At 42.3% G+C, this 16,486-nt stretch overlaps 1 protein-coding gene across 8 annotated transcripts in view; it reads left to right on the forward strand.

The window, feature by feature from the left end:
- The window catches only part of LOC121655661 (sorbin and SH3 domain-containing protein 1), a 39,901-nt gene that overhangs the window by 18,339 nt on the left and 5,076 nt on the right, over positions 1-16,486 (forward strand). For 6 of the 8 annotated variants that reach the window (XM_042010454.1, XM_042010450.1, XM_042010449.1 and 3 more), the window contains 11 exons: positions 422-505; positions 5,515-5,564; positions 7,471-7,649; positions 9,603-11,066; positions 12,172-12,236; positions 12,420-12,590; positions 13,252-13,298; positions 13,455-13,569; positions 13,834-13,959; positions 14,069-14,263; positions 16,206-16,301. In XM_042010454.1, coding sequence (XP_041866388.1) covers positions 422-505; positions 5,515-5,564; positions 7,471-7,649; positions 9,603-11,066; positions 12,172-12,236; positions 12,420-12,590; positions 13,252-13,298; positions 13,455-13,569; positions 13,834-13,959; positions 14,069-14,263; positions 16,206-16,301 — 2,592 coding nt within the window. The remainder of the gene's footprint in view (positions 1-421; positions 506-5,514; positions 5,565-7,470; positions 7,650-9,602; positions 11,067-12,171; positions 12,237-12,419; positions 12,591-13,251; positions 13,299-13,454; positions 13,570-13,833; positions 13,960-14,068; positions 14,264-16,205; positions 16,302-16,486) is intronic. The other 2 variants (XM_042010453.1, XM_042010456.1) reach the window with 2 other exon arrangements.

Raw genomic sequence — 16,486 nt, forward strand, 5'->3', positions numbered from 1 at the left:
AATTAGTGAGCTTACGAGGTACTGGGAAGCAGATTTTGTTACTGTTGGAAAGTTCCAGTCTCTCTGGAGAGGCTCCCATTTTCCCAGTCTTTATGCTAAGCTGTGTTAATCAGCTGCTGGCTATGATATCAATGCTCTCATCTTACTTTCTGCAAGAAAGCAAATAAGCGTTGTCTCAAAATATCAATTTCATGAAAGGCTTGAAAGAACATGAACCTATCATTTCATGAACTTCCCATCAGTATTTATCTTCCTCACTGAGCCCACCTGCAGTATTGAAGATTATTTGTGGTTGTTTGGCAGAAAAATGGGCTGAATCAACGATGTTTGCTAGACTCATTACCGTTGTGTGTATATGCTTTGCTGTCTGAACTGTCTTCTCTTTCTCTTTCTCCTCCTCTTCTTGTCGCCATGCCCCTAGACTCAGGATTTAAGTCCAGAAGATGTAGATTTAGAGAATGAGCCTTGGTATAAATTCTTTTCAGAGATGGAGTTTGACAAAGCGGTAAGTGGTCGCTGTCTTCCGTTTGACAGCATATTGTAATTTATTGCATGTCATAACATCCGTGTTGAAATAATGTCTAAACAAACTGTCTGTCTGTGAAGACTCGTTCAGTTCCTTTGCCCCCCCCCCTTCATTCACATGCATTCATTTAATAAATATTTATTTTATTTCATTTTACATAGAAAAGCTCATTGTGTGTTTCACCGATGCAGCTCATGAGACCAACTACTGACCGACTTAAATACATGCAGTCATGCATCAAAATCCCTCTTGTTTTTAATTAAATTTCAACTAATTTTCAGGATATAAAATAGTGTGCAAAAGTCTCCAGACACCCCCTTTCCTTATATATTACCATTAAAATAAAAAATTGGAGCAGCAACTTATTAAATAGGTGAAAACATAAATTAAATGATAGTTTTTAAGGCAGAAACAGAGTTTGTGTAATCCTGTAAAGCTTGAAATTCAATTTTTGGTTTGATCAGCTTTATTCTTCAGCCCAGCCTGAGCCCTCTGAAACGAGCTTTCTTGTAATGTCTTCAGGAATAGCTCTTCAGGCTTCTTGAAAGACTTTCCAAAGCTCTTCTTTAGATCTTGGCTGACTTTTGTTGCATTCTTTGTCCAGATGATCTTACACTGCTTCAATAATATTGAGGTCGAGGCTCTGGGAAGGATTCATGACCCCCTCAGACCTGTTGCCACTGATTTCAGTCCAGTTCTTGTGCCATTTGGCATACCTCAGTCTTTTCTCCCCATTGCCCTTCTTTAAAAATGGCTTCTTGACAACCAGTCTTCCATGGAGACCATCTCTGATGAGGCTTTGCTGAACATTAAATAGATTAGTTGAATTTCCCAACGCATTTCTCTGGTTCTGGGTCAGGTCTTTGCTGAATTTGTTTTTCCTGTTTCTTAAAGGCATCACTTTCAGATACTTTTATCCTAAAGCACTTTTTTGGACATGCTACGTCTTCTTTTTTCCTCCTTTTATTCAGTTTCATCCTTTTTTCAGGACCAACTAAACAGCATGTCAAAAAATGTTTTCAGATTTGGGAATCATCTTGTCCTGTCCTACTGTTATATTTGGAATTTTTTATAGATTCAACAAGAGAAATGGGAATAAATTACCAGCTGATAGCAACAAATTGCCTAAAGATACAATTAAAATTGGTCCTATGCTAAGTTCTCTGTTATGCATAGCACTGGTTCATGCCTTTGGATAGGGGCTATTTTTAAGCAAAATAAAAAAAAAATTAAAAAGGTCCTTGACAAGAACTAGATTGTAAATGAAAGAAAACAGCAAATGTCCTAAGAAAAACTTTTAAAGACCTTAAGAAAGCCTGGAGAACAGCTTCTGAGGACCACTTTGAAACAACTCACTCTTCAGAAGCATAAAATGTAAAGAAAGGGGATCTAGACTTTTGCACAGTATTACGTTCATATGTAATCATATCTGCAGCCACATTTTTAAAGCATGTGATGCAGCCTCTTGTCATTCTGCATCATCACCTCAAACATAAAAGGATGCTGTCCTCAGTGGTGTTTAAAATAGTCAGCAGAAGTCTATTTTTGCTCTCCTCAAAAAAAGTTTCTCAGCATTTTTTTCCATCTGTGAGCCTGAGGCGCAGGCAGCTAAGGCAACAAAAGCCTTTATCTATGTGCAGTTAAATGTTTGAAAAGATTTACTGGTTATTAGAATTCATTATATTTGAGTATTAACAGAAATTTTCAGGATTAACCTTTAGATAACAGTAAAGCTTCATCTTCATATCTTTTGCTGCAGGATTTTTCAGTCTTTAGCCATACGTCGCAGTGTCTGTTCTTCCATGTCTTTGACTCATCACCCAAGAAAAATACTTTGTCTTCTTCACGCTGATGTGCATCCAAACAACTAAAATACATGTAATAAGCTTGAATATTGATAGAATGATTCAATCTGAAGTCATTCCTCACTTGGAGAGGTTGCAGTCCAGGCGAGCGTTAGGCTCCAGGATAATCCCATGCACTTGAAACAATAATTGCCGTCTGTCTGTCAGACTATCTGTTATACTCACCAAGATATCCACATGGTGCATGCATAAAGCAGTATACAGTGACAAATCCACAACTTAGTTGGCACCATACGAGTGCAGCACAGACAGATGTTGATCCTCCTCTGTCACTCAGAGACAACCCAGCCGCACCCTGGATCATATGAGGTGGCACCGCTTGCTACAGCATGAGATCATATCCTAGCATCTGCTCAAATCAGGAGCAGAGGCTCCTGTTCCAGGTTAGCGTATATGTGAAGGATGTTTAGTCCTGGAGGCGGTCAATTCTGTTTCATGGCAGCCTGGATGATTGCCAGATGAGTTTGGTTTGATGACTGGCTCCTGTTTAATGTCAAAGTCACTTGTAAAGCTGCACCTGGTATGTGCAGCATTTGACCTTAAGGCTCAGCCAGACACAGTGGCTCATTGGACGTTGATTGACATAGCAGTACTCACTTGGTTTTAGCAACCCAGAGATCTGTCTGGAAGTGTGGTTCAGTCAGGTGTTGTTCTTGTTAATAACTTAATGTGCCAAGGAGAAACGCTGTGCTACAGACAAAAAAAGTTATTTGATCTTCAGTTTTATCCAACTATCATCTAAATACCTCCAAACAACATGCTCATTCTTTCTTCTTCATCTTTCCAGGTTAAATGAACCTTACTTATCCAGTTAATGTGAAATCTGCACCTAATCACAGTTGAAGACCTCTTCATGACAATTAACAAGTTAAAGTTTCAAGTTAAGTCGGAAAACACACCCACAGACAGTTACACTCAAACGATTGCTCATCGATATACATAGCTAGCTGGAGCTGGAATTCCACACATATTTATGGTCAGGAAGAGAACTTTGGCCCCCTACAACCGACAGAGTGACTCCATCTGTCGAGCATATGCTGACGTGGGGGCTGCTGCCACACTGTCTCATCACTGAGTTACATAGAAAGCCTCCCCCTACCACCTGACATATTCTAAAGGGGGTAACGCTGTAAGCCTGCCAGCTCATTGTGCTCTCATATTTAACCTCTGTTATACACTTAACCTTTACCTTTAAGCATTTAGCGCAGGGAAGATAAGGGGCACACATGGCTGCAACAGGCCCCTCACACTGGGGGGGATCAGTTTGTTTTCATAAGAACATATCAACACAAATAAGGTCCTGGAAAGAATGGGATTCATGTTACCATGACCCACTCATGATCGCTATTTTGACTATGAACGCGGCATTCAGGAGTCTGAGCTCTGAGTGGCCGCAGACACCTGTTAGGAAACATGCGCATGAAATTCTGCAGAAACGTTGTCATCGGGGCTCCGCGAAGACCTTCACTCATGTCCATAAACAACTTCGGACCTCTCACTTAGCTTTAAGCGTGTGGTTTCATCCTTTCTGTCCGTCTGCGCCTCATATATCAAACGTGTTATCACATCTCACCTTATGTGTTGTCAACCCCTAAACTGGTTGTGCGGTGTTTATTTCAGAAACTGGATGAAAATGTTATTTAACTATCACAGAGTAATGTGATGCTGAGTGATAACATTGTTGGATTAGTTTTTAACTTCACTTTTTTACACTTTTAGATAGAGAAAAGTTCATATAAAAAGAGGCTAATCAGGCATCTTGGAAATAACGAGATTAAGATTCCATTCCTTTACTCCAGATAAGCCGTCCATGATCGTTTCCTGTTTATTTTCCACTGATGCTGTCTGTTTGTAAGCCCAATAACCCAGGGGTGTCAGAGGACACTATCTTTTCCCCTGATAAGAGATTTAAAAGGGGATGCAAGATGTGGCAGAGCAAGGAAGAGCAGCAGATTATTCAATGACACCGGTGTCTTCTCCCAGTCGCTATGGAACATTTGGCTTTATAAATAGATCCGACTATAGACCTGCCAGCCTGGTGTTCTGCTCCTACAAAGATAGGCACTTATTCTGAAAGGTTATTAATGATCATTCTGCCCTGGCAACTAAGTGGAAAGGCATGTTGTGGCAAATGAGCTGCTCAGAATATTCCCTGTCTGGTCATTGGTGTGGGAAATGGAGGCTTGGTCGTACCGTGAGGAAGTGGATGTGGTATTAACAGCAGGGAGAGGCTGGCCAAGGTGGGGATTGTGCAATCGTATTTGCAAACAACACTTGTGCTTTTATTCATAGAGCCTGTGTCACGTCTGTTATTTTTACCTGCTGTGACGTCCGAAAAGAGGAAAGCAACAGAAACAGTAGGCTAAAATTAGTTGTCTTTAAACCATTCAGTATGCTGGTAGGTGCTGAATGAAAGACCCCCCTCGTGGCTTGTTTCGGCTACCCAATAACAACCAACACTTACCCTCATAGTCTTTTAAACATCAGTGGACTCACCTTAAGCTCACAATTATCAGTTAATTTGTTCCCGTCTTTGTGTTGTTCCTGGATAACATTGTTTTAATCACCTGTTTCATATGTTTTGCCATCTTTAATGTTTCAGTAAACATTTGTGTAAATTTTCACAAGTGTATGTGTGTGTGTGTGTGTGTGTGTGTTTGTGTGTAATTTGGCCTCCTCGCACCACCAGCTGGTTAATTGTCCCCCGGTCTGGTCCAGTGGTAATGAGAGTGACTCAATACCAGACAAAAGAGATGGCTTCACTGAGAGACAGCAGCTCATTGGCTGAGCCTGTGACAGCCCCCTCCCCGCATGGGCGCCCCCTGACCGATGCACGCCCACCCACACCCCTCCACCCCCCTTTACTCCCTTCCACTCTCTTTACAGCCGCTTGTTTTTTCCCACTTGCATGCAGGCCAAAACACACGCTTACCCGTTCATGCCAAGCCCAGTCCAGAGAAGCTCAGAAGCCCGGGCGCTCGACACAGAAACCTACAGCAGCGAGTGAACGATAGAGAGAAAAGAAGAGAGAATCTGGCATTAGCTAATGCTGCTGCCTCTGTTCTAGCTGGAGGAGACCTTCCTGTGGATCTATCAATGACTTCTTTGTTTGGTTTGTTGCAGAGTACCCCCTCCTTCAGCCCCTTGGAAACAGCCTCCGACCTGCAGCAGTAGTAAGTCCATTCTTCTCCTTCTTATTTGACTACTTATCCATAACATTTATTGTCATCCTCCCAGTGTGTTGATGATTATTTCAGGTTTGTTATGGGGATAAATGTCAGTGAAAGACTTGTCCACCCTGTAGAGCTCGCCCACCTTCAGCGAGGGGGGACTCCTGTTTCCTGAGGAGATCCTGTTAATGAAGCAAAAAAAGCTAACAGAACAGAGTGTCCTCTGTCTGCATTTCATTTTTTCAGGGGGTGGGTGGTTATAGGGGGACGACATGACTGCTATGTGGTGATATATTTAAAGACAGGAACCTGGATGTCACTAGGATAGAGGGAACTCACCCAGCTGCTGCATAACTTAAAAACCGTTATCTGCTGAATGCGAGCATGCAGCTGTATGACCAGTAACTGGATTTTTAAAAGTGATGCAAGCTCAAATTCAAACAAATCTCACCCAGCCCTTGATCTTTTTGTTTCTGCTGGATGAGACTGACAGTGTCTATTTTTGTATGTGTAATAAAATGTGAAGAATTTAAGACAGAGCAACGGTAACTGTCTCACACTTACAGTCCAGTGAAAATAAACTTCCCCATTCGTTTCTGCTTTCCATCTGCTACAGTCATTATGTCATCACAGCCCTGGATTTAAAAGAGATCCCCAATCCAGCTTTTTGATCCACTGATTTGTTGATAATTTGAAAGGGGAAAATGTCCCTGATTAAAGGATGGTGGAAGCTCACTCACACAGAAGTTTTTCAAAGGAAACCTCTGCTCATAAACTGACTTCCCTCGAAGGCACATATGTTTATAGCAGGATGTTTGTTTTTTGTTTTTTTGTTTGGTTGGTTTTTTTTTGTTTGTCTTTTTTGCCACAGTCTGTGGACATTTTAAAAATACTGCTTTGCAAAGATCATATTTGGTTGTAATATCAGAATATGTAGCTGTAAAGTATTATTAAATGAATGAGCCATTATATTCTAATTTTAAAAGATATGGTTAAAGTAGCAATTTTATGCTGTCAGAAGACTGATAGAATAAACTTGTCTCACAACAAGACGCACACAACATGATGCAGTGGAACTTGGCAACTAGCTTATAAAGGAATGCCTCGTCATTCCTGATCTATAAACATTGCTGTTAAACTGCAGGAAGTGCTGCCAGTGATACTCTCTCAGGTATCATATTAGCATTAGATTTTACTAGAACCTTCCCAGGAGATTATTTTAATCTGGAATGGCTCTTGTGATATACATTTCCTGCTGAGCATTTATGTGAATTCTTGGAGGTAACCTAAAGCTAACTTGATTTTTAATGGATCTCAACAACCAGCAGTGCACATATTTTTTCTACAAGCTATGAAAAAGCCCTTTGTCAGGGAAGTGAACAAGAGCAGTGATGTTTCCATACATTTGTAGAAGTTTGTAAAACTCTGACTCTGCAACGTGGCAGATGTTGAACGCATTTTGAAAAATATGTCCCTCTCTTGGGGTCTTATTTTCTCTGGAAGTTACTGGAACCTCATGACAGCATGTGAAAGAGAGTAAAGCTGAGAGGCGTACAGGTGCATGAGCAGGGGCTGATGCACCATGTGGGAATGCTCAAGAGAATATTTTTAGAAATCTCTACCGTTGGCCCCTCTGGAATGCCAAGATATCTGCTGTAGCCTGCGTCTTCACTTAACATTAGCCTCCTAATTCTGCACTTTCCTTCTCATGTTTGGCTTTTCTGACTGATCATTTTCTTTCCCACAAGTCTGCAATGACAGGAATGACCTCAAGCTAAATAAGAACCATATGACAGCTCATTAACCAATTTGTGTGTCTCTGTTTATCATAAAAACATGTAGCAAAGCTCCTCCAAAGAATCGGACTGTATTTAATTAGCTGCCTGCACTCCTCTTATTTGTGGTCTAGCTCCTCGAGCAAGTCTGGACACAGCGAGGTGGAGAAGGACAGAGGATCATCCACAAATGAGCCTACGGCTCCAGAATGCGACCGACATGTTTACAAGAGTGTCCTGGAGGGCGGCGACATTCCCTTACAAGGTCTACGGGCTCTAAACAAGCGCCACGGGAGCTCCTCCTCCTCTAAAGGTAAGATATCAGCTAAGTTGCAAATGCGGCTCATAAAATTTCAGGTGTATGTGAGTGTATGTGGATGTGACAGACTACACAGCAGACTTGTAAAGACCTTTCATGCTGAGACAAAACCAATGAGTTGCAGATGCTGATGTTGGACCATTGAAGGCTTCAGACAGGGACACATGTGTTTTTCTTTACCTTTCTGTTGGAATTCACACATTTCCTTTGCTACCGGCCTCACAGCACAACCCACCCCCCCACCCCCAACGCAGCTTTTGATTTGTTATTAACACCATGGATCTTTTCATCAAACATGTACAAGCCATCTGCTTTGGAAAACTAATGGAGGGAGGAAAGGTTGTCGATGGAAGCTAACCTTGAGGGTTTTCCCCCCTCTTGCTCCAGTTGTGAGTTGCCAGTCGCCAGGCAGGCTTAGGGCAAGACTCCAGAGTGTTCTAGCGCCAGAGAGGGCATGGATGAGGAGGTACAAGTGAGATAAACAGAGCTCTGCTCTTCACAACTCAGCCAGACGCGGTTGAGATAAACAGGAGGGACACAGAGGGTGGGCAGGCATGAGGAAGTCAGCTGTCAGTGTGAGGTCAGGGGCTGGAATGTCTGTGCACATGGTCAGGGAGAGAAACACTGGGGGTGGAGAGGTGAAGAGATGCAAGTAAAAAGAAAGGAAGGGACACTGTGACCTTATACATGTCAATACATTACATTTGGGAAGACACACAACAGATATCTAAGTCCAGTACATTTTTCTACAATAACAGCTATAATAGTAAGTAAATATGAACATTATAGAAGAAGAATGATTCACATAAGCAGTTTTGGTGCAAAACTATTCTAAAATTTCTTGCAGTTTCTTGTCATTTGGATTAAATAAGTAAAGCAGTAAATGAATCCAGCTCTCCAGTCAAATGACTAGCACACTTCTTCACTGAGCTCATGCCTGAGGCACCACCTTCATCATTAGTCACTTACTGTTCGTGATACAGAAAGTAAAGTGTTAGACAAGCCCAAAGAAACAGCTGAGCCTGAAAAACCAAACACTTCATCATGTGTTTCTGTCATGTGCTCACAATATAAAAAAATAAAAAAGTAAATAAAAAAATCAATTCTAATCTTTGTGCTTTAAGAAGCAGAGCCTCCTACAGGGCTTTTTCTTTTAGTGGCCCGGATGGGAACTCTTTACTTGCCATATGCCATGAATAAAATGTTAAGTCAGCTCTCTCAGTCTGTGTTTTCCTGGCAGATATGATTGTGACAGATCGGTCACTCATTCCACTGAGGCGCCTCACAGCATGTGAAAGTGTTGTGTCATTTCCCAGTACCATCTGCAGCGCTATCACAAGCATACTCTCGCCAGGAACTGACATGAGTTTTTCTTAGAGGTTTTTGACAGACATATTTTACTGTGCCGGTTGACTCAGGATACATTTTTAGTTTACAACCATGTAGGAGGGCGGCGTATTACGGGCGCTGCCAGCAGCCACTGCAGCCGTCTGCTTAATGGCTAAAAGTAGAGGAGATTTGTGTGGGAGGTTAAAGCTCTGGGAGAAAAGGTGTTATTCCTTATATATAACTAAACTAAAAATAACAGGAAAGATTAGATTTATTTTTACTGTACAAAACCACAATAAGTTTGAGTGATTCCTAAATAACCTCCAGCATCACATGACATTTCATTGTATATTGCTGTTTACTTGTGTTGCTGTTTGCAGTGATATTAATGATATTTACATTTCCCCTGGTTCCATTTCTATACAGCATTATTCAGTGCAACAGTCATCTATTACTTGATGCACAGTGCATCAAGTTTGCTTCTTCTTCTCATCTACTTTTGATGGAATTTAGCTTTATATCTTAGAAATGTGTCTGACTGTTTTAGTGTATGTGTGTAAACCTGTGATCATTGTAATCTAATATGTTGTTTATTCTGTTGTCCTGCATGCTTGCCAGTGGATTATAAAGGTGGGAATGGCTATATAATTTCACCCTGCTCCTCTGTAAATAGTCGATCGGTTCTTGCCAGTAATCCAATAGGTGACCAGTGTAAGAGTAAGAAGCCTCTATCTGCTGCCAAAGCCTGCATACCCCAAATCCTGCCATCGAAGTTCAAGCCCAAGCTGTTGCCCTCCAGTGGTAACAGTCAGGAAAGCAGGACTAAAGCTTCTAGATACCCAAAGGCCCACAGCTGTGAAGATCTCTACACGGGGCCATTTGACATAGACTGCGTAGGAGCAGAGGAAAGTGAAAGCGGGCAGCAATCAGACTCTAAGTCCAGCTGTGGGAGTGAGTGCTCTGATGGCCTCAGGAATGTTTCCCCTGCAATTAAGAGGAGTACTTCTGAGTTTTCCAGCCTGTACAGGAGCATGCATCACATCCAGCGACCCAGCTCAGTTGGCTGCAGCCCCCATGGCAGTGTCCGATGCCTGACCTCTCTTTTTGAGAAATCAAAGGCAGGGGATGACAAGTCAGAGACGGACGATGGGTGTGACATTCCTCGTGACAGTGTGTCGTCACGGGTCAGTGAGTTTGAAATGATCATTCAGAGGTCCAGCTCAACTCCTGGCCGCTCTTCTTCCCTGCCCACCCTGCACTCCAGCCACAACCACAGCCCCAGCCACAGTCCTGCCCACCTTCACATGCCATCTGCAGTGTCAGCTGAGTCCCTTTTGGTAGCTGACACCACACAGACTGATGCCCGTGCCCTGGTGGAGACAGAGGGCAAAAGCAGCAGGCAGGAGGCCCCTTCACCAGACAGTGTGACTGTAGAGGAGACTGCCTCCTCCTCAGAGGATGGACATAACATCAGGACTGAGTCCCCCTCTAACACAGAGGCTGAAGTGGAGCAGATATTTAGTAAGAGTTCCCAAGAATTAACCCACCAAAATCTAATTGAATCAAAGAGTCCATCAGCACAGTTTACAGCGTCTCCTCCACAACACAACCATCTCCACCATCACCACCACCATCTCCTGCATCACTTGAACCACCAAATCGTCCTTAAACCCAGCAAATGCAAAGGTTCCTGCCCAGCCTCCTACACCCGCTTCACCACCATCCTCAGGCATGAGAGGCAACAAGCCACAACCCAACAGGAGAGACCACCACCTTCAGAGAGGAAGACCACGCTGCCAGGAAACCTCTTCCTCATGGGCCCCGCTCCCTTCAGGTTACGAAAGAACCTGCAGTCCCACCAAAGTCGAAGGACAATATTAGCCACCAGGGTGTCAGTGAAAACTCAGAGGCCCTGCAGCCTGTCTCCTGAGCTCAGGCCCCTAATCCCTCAGCGCCTCTCCTCCCTCGAGGTTCTTGAGAGGCTGAGTAATGGGGAGGGCAGCGGCACTGAACAGCTGAGTAACGGGCAAGCCTTGGACACCAACGGGAACCTACTGCAGCCGCTGGCAGCTCACTGCAGAGGTGGCTATCTCCATCCCTTTACCGCTGTCACCCTCTCCCTTTGTGGTCACTCATTTATCTTGACTCTGTTTTCACTCCGTGTCCCTTTTCTCCACCAAAGCAATGCCACCGCTTTCCATTTCTAGTCTGTGTGGTGTGTTTAAGAGACAGGGAATCCTCCATGTCATTCTGAGAATGCTGTTTGGTGCTCTTCCATTTCATTTTGAATGAGCATGGCCCCAAAAACCCATCAAAACAATGCAGTGACTGTAGGAGGTTCAGGAAGCTTTTGGTAACGTATATATCCTCTGGACGTCAGATTTGAGTTGTATGCATGAGTGCTAGAGGCTGCAAAAGACTTACATGGATACATGCAATGTTTTGCATTTTATTTCATTTTGTGATGTAGTCTTCAGGCAGTAACTTGCAATTAAATGCCTGCCCTATAAATAAATACATTTCCAGAATTAATCTTAAACCTAAAGCAGAAACAAGGACATAGTATTGCATACACTTTCTCAAACTGATGTCTTACCATGTTCATGTTTTTATTCTTTCCTTTTTTGTGTGTGTGTGAGACTTCTGCCATCTTCAAATCCCCACAGACACAGGATGTTTCCTGCCTTGACTTATTTTATCATGCAGTACTTAGAGCAAACCTGAAACATTAATTGCTGTTTCTTGAGGTCCTAGATGGGACATTGATTGAAACATCTGTGGTGGTAAAATGGCATAGCCAAGTGAAAGTTAGGTGAAAAATTAGATGCAGGTTGGTCCATCAACATCAGTAATTTTTCTTTTTTCTTTTTTTTTTTGTTTGTTTTTTTTACAGTAGATTTCATATTTTCTCTCCTGCATTTGTTCTTTCATGAACACGTTTGGTCATTCTGTTCATATCTATATGCATGTCGATGCTGTGTGTTTCTTTTAGTTGTGCGGTAATATTGGTGTTCATTTTTAGCATGCATATTTGTTATTTTGTCTTATTCTGTTAACTTGAATTGAGGAGTTGACTGCAATATCCTCATCTTAATGTTTGAAAATTTTTGGTTCTCTTTTTTTGCGTTTGCCATAAATATGTCAGCAAAGTCTTCCCAGCATGAACCCCTCTCTGTTTCTGTGTCAGACTCCTCCCCAGCTCACGGGGAAAGCCAAGATGAAGTATTGAGGCGGCGTCATGGTGACAAAGAGGTAATTTGTCCTTAAATTTAAGCTAAACTTTCAGACAGTAACCTACACAATAGACATGTTTTAGTAAAACGAGCTGTGGTATAAGTTTTTTATTTTATAAATATATATTACACATAAATTAATAAAGAGTAGAGGGGGTGTGGATCTAGAGTGGACAAACAGTTAAGTCTGGTTTCCTGACAGAAAATGTTGGAAGAGCAGCGGCGGCTGAAGCGGGAACAGGAAGAGGCGGACACAGCATCGAGGCGGCACACAAGCATTGTCCCAACGCACCACCAGTTCATCACTAATGAGCGCTTCGGAGACCTGCTTAACATCACAGATAACGCAGAGAAAAGGAAATCAGGCGTAGAGGTACAATACAGGCCGTGTCTTATCCTTCTGTAAGCAGGAAGAGAGACGGCAGATGCATTGTCACTTTGTGTGTCAGGCTGAGGACGAGGGTGGGAGGAGTGCCATGCTTGTCAGCAGGCTTTTCTGCAGACACAGATGGCTCTTCCCTCTAAGTCCAAAGAGAGTGAGAGCAGGGACAGAATACAAAACAGGAGCTTAGTTTGCCACTGAATATGTATACCACTTACACTCTGGCTTCACTTCCAAATAACACACTAGCGTAGATGTACTGTCACTGGTATTAGTTGCCACTCTTCTGGTTTTACCAAAGTATACCTTCTCTTTTAGCTTAACGCTCTTATTGTAAACAACTCACGGTAACTTGTCATGGAGCATGCTCCAGAGGTGGAGTAATCCAGTCAGTCACAAGCACATCATTCCTGCCATTGCTAGAACATTTATGTTCACGGACACTGGAAGGGCAGCTCAGACCACAGATTTACAGCTTATAACAAAGTCCAGGAAATGACAAAGGCCAAAGAGAGAATAATAGACATAATTAAGTAGATGTAAGAACTTAAAAGTTTTTATATTCTTACCCTTTAGTTTGTGCACTGCAGTATTAGTTTTGCTTGTAAACATGAATTAAAAATAAACCAAATTTGTTTTTATATCTGCACAGAAAACTCCAGCTATGGCTCGTTTTGACTTCAGAGCAGAGACCCTAAAGTAAGTGGAAATTATCAGAATCTGTGTGTAGCCATGATGGAGAAAATACCTTAATGGTACTTTTTTTTAATATAGATGGGATTACCAACATCTAACAAAATGTGTAACATATTACCTTTCATTTTCATTCTCTCATTTCTCCAACACATTTTTTAGGGAATTACCATTTCAGAAGGGAGACATTGTGTATATCCTACGACAAGTAGATCAAAACTGGTATGAGGGCGAACATCATGGAAGAGTTGGTATTTTCCCAAGGAGCTATGTCGAGGTTGGTCCTGCCTACTTTGCTTTGCACTCTAACTGTATATTAATTTGTAATTTCCATTTTCCCACACTGACTCATTGAATTTATTTAGTTATTTTTTAGTTATTTTTTGTCTTCTGATGTTAAATGATGGTAAAAAAAAAAACTTAAAATGTAGTTAGTTGTCATTTCTAACTACATTTGAAGTGTTTTTTAACATCACTGCAAGTCACCATATATTTTCTCTGTCTGTCAGATGTATAACTTCTACATTTTGTCATTACACAGCTGCTCCCACCGACAGAAAAAGCACAGCCAAAGAAAAGTGCCCCAGTACAGGTGCTGGAATATGGAGAAGCTGTGGCCCGTTTCAACTTCAGAGGGGACACAGTGGTGGAAATGTCCTTCAGAAAGGTGCAGAGCTGGATTAAATCATTTCAAAGTGAACATGAAGTAGACTCACTTTTCACTTGTAACTCTTGTTCCAACAAGCTCTTTCTGAACCTGTTTTGTGTTTGTGCAGGGAGAGAGGATTACACTGATTCGCAGAGTTGATGAGAACTGGTATGAAGGCAAAATTGCAGGCACCAATCGGCAAGGCATCTTCCCAGTCACCTATGTAGAAGTGCACAAACGGCCCCGTGTTAAAAACGGCGTGGACTACCCCGACCCTCCTATCAGCCAGTCTCCACAGCGCAGCACCAATGCTTCTCCTCAGGTAAACTCTTGAAACAAAGTGATGTGATATCATATATCCATGATCATTGATGAATCAGAAATTCCTACATTTAGTCTCTTCGCTGTTTACCTGATAAAAGTTGTTTTGTTTGGTAAATTTGTCTCATATTTCATTCCATTTCCTTTCTCTTATCTCCTCTTCCTCTCTCTGCCTTCATTATCATATTGTGCTAAAAAGCTGTATCGTAATCGTCTGACCACCTCCCCCCTGCCTCTCCCTCGCTCCCCCCGCCGCTCTGTGTCCCCTGAGGTCCATGCGGTCTCCTCTGAGTGGATCTCCCTAACAGTGGGAGGTGGAAGTCCTCCTGCTGCGCCCACCCCTCCTCTGCCACCACTGCCCACTGTATCCTATCGTTGTGGCGAGTACCTGCCCCCGCCGTTTTCTGCCAGCCCCGTGCCTCCCATCACCGGCAGCCCATACTGCATCTCCCCCATGGCTTCACCATCTGCGTCCCCTCTGCCTCCTCCTTACCCACCTAGACCCAACTCAACCACTCCTTTCCTCACGTTCACCCCACCTCAGGGGGAGGACTTCCTCCTTTCCCCTCCTTCCCCACATCTGTCACGCAGTGTGAGCCCTAGTAGCGGGCCAGTGCTGGAGGGCTGGCTGAGGGGGGAGAAGGAGCTGACAGAGGGGGAAGGCGCTGAGGGGGACAGGGGCCGAGCAGCCCTGGGCAGCAGGCAGAATAGCCCTGCAGAGGTATCTTCTGCATGGTGTGTAGTGTTGCATCTCAGCCTCACTCTGGAACGTGGACTTTTGGTCACTGTGTGATTCTCTGGAATAGCTATTCTGAAGCACTGAAGTGGATATTTATGTGTGCAACTAACTAACTTGTTTCAGCTCCATGGAGGATTAGAAAAGGAGATTAAATTGGTGTCAGTTCTCACAGCTGCAAGTCTGCATGTTGTGTGCACTACTAACATGCAATGGTTTTACAGTGTTTGTGTGTTTATGTAGTGAGTTCAGATTTCCTTGTTGTGAAGGACTGTATGAGGAGGTATGGTAACACTTTGACAGGGTGTGCAAAAGATTGACAAGACCCCACCAAAATCATGACACGACACCTGTCATGAACATGAAGGAGTCTGCGTGACTATTTATGACTGCTGTCATTTAGGGGTCATTTGGTTATTTGTGCCATTTTAAAGCCTAGATGACGTTATTTGAAATATCTTTGTTTTGACAACTTGACTGATCAAGACAGCATGGCCTGTCAGTGTCATTGTTTTTTTGGGGTTTTTTTTTTTTTTTTTTTTTTTGGAGAAGCTGACATTAGACAAAGGTTAGTGGTTAGGTTTATATGAAAAAAAGTTTTAATGACACAACTATAGGTAAAGGAACAGAATAAAAATAAAAACAAAACATGAATGACACCTTAGTAAAATAAAATGTTAACACATAAAACTATTTTCTGTACATTTGATGACCAGCCCTGCTATAGTCAACCTGTGAGTCATTGTGTCATGGCTAATGTCAGGATGTCATAACAAAACCATATCAAACTGACCAAATGACAACAGTCCTAAACATTCACAAAGACAGGTGTATGTCATGGCTATGATAATGTGCAAATCTTAAGCATACCCCTTCACAAAAAGTATTACCAGTGATATTATTACTTGCATTTTTAGAACAGATCAGAGTTCTCAAGTTACTTTGTAGTGTTCAGCATATGGTTGCATGATGTCGTTCTACACAAAGGTGTGATGGCTTAGATGCCATTAAAGACTGGCAGTTTATTTAAGAACATGACATATTTATTAGTAAGTATTAATAGGTTTCACATGCTAGTTACAAGAGCTGCTGTGAGGTTGAAATTTCCTCCTGAAGAATAACACAACCTAAATGGTTATGAAGAACGGTAACATTTACAACTGAAAACATTCATTTTGAGCTGTTCCTTCTAATTTTTGTGTTGCAGTTTGTGAAGAATGAGGCTGACCATCATGGACGAAGCACTAGAAGCCCTGTGATGCTTTTTGATATCCAGGATAACAACAATGTCAACTCATTTGCAGTAAGTTGCCATGTACAAAAGATTGTAAATGTTATGTGTGGTTAAAGTGACATCATCGTCTGCTTAACATATTAAACTATTCATGCTCCAAGATCCAATTAACTCACATAATCTTAAACTTCCATTAAGTTTATCTTGTGCTAACGTGTTAAATGTTAGACAAGAGAACTCCTCTTTCAGTTGTT

Source organism: Melanotaenia boesemani, chromosome 16, assembly GCF_017639745.1.
Source record: "Melanotaenia boesemani isolate fMelBoe1 chromosome 16, fMelBoe1.pri, whole genome shotgun sequence".
Taxonomy (NCBI): domain Eukaryota; kingdom Metazoa; phylum Chordata; class Actinopteri; order Atheriniformes; family Melanotaeniidae; genus Melanotaenia; species Melanotaenia boesemani.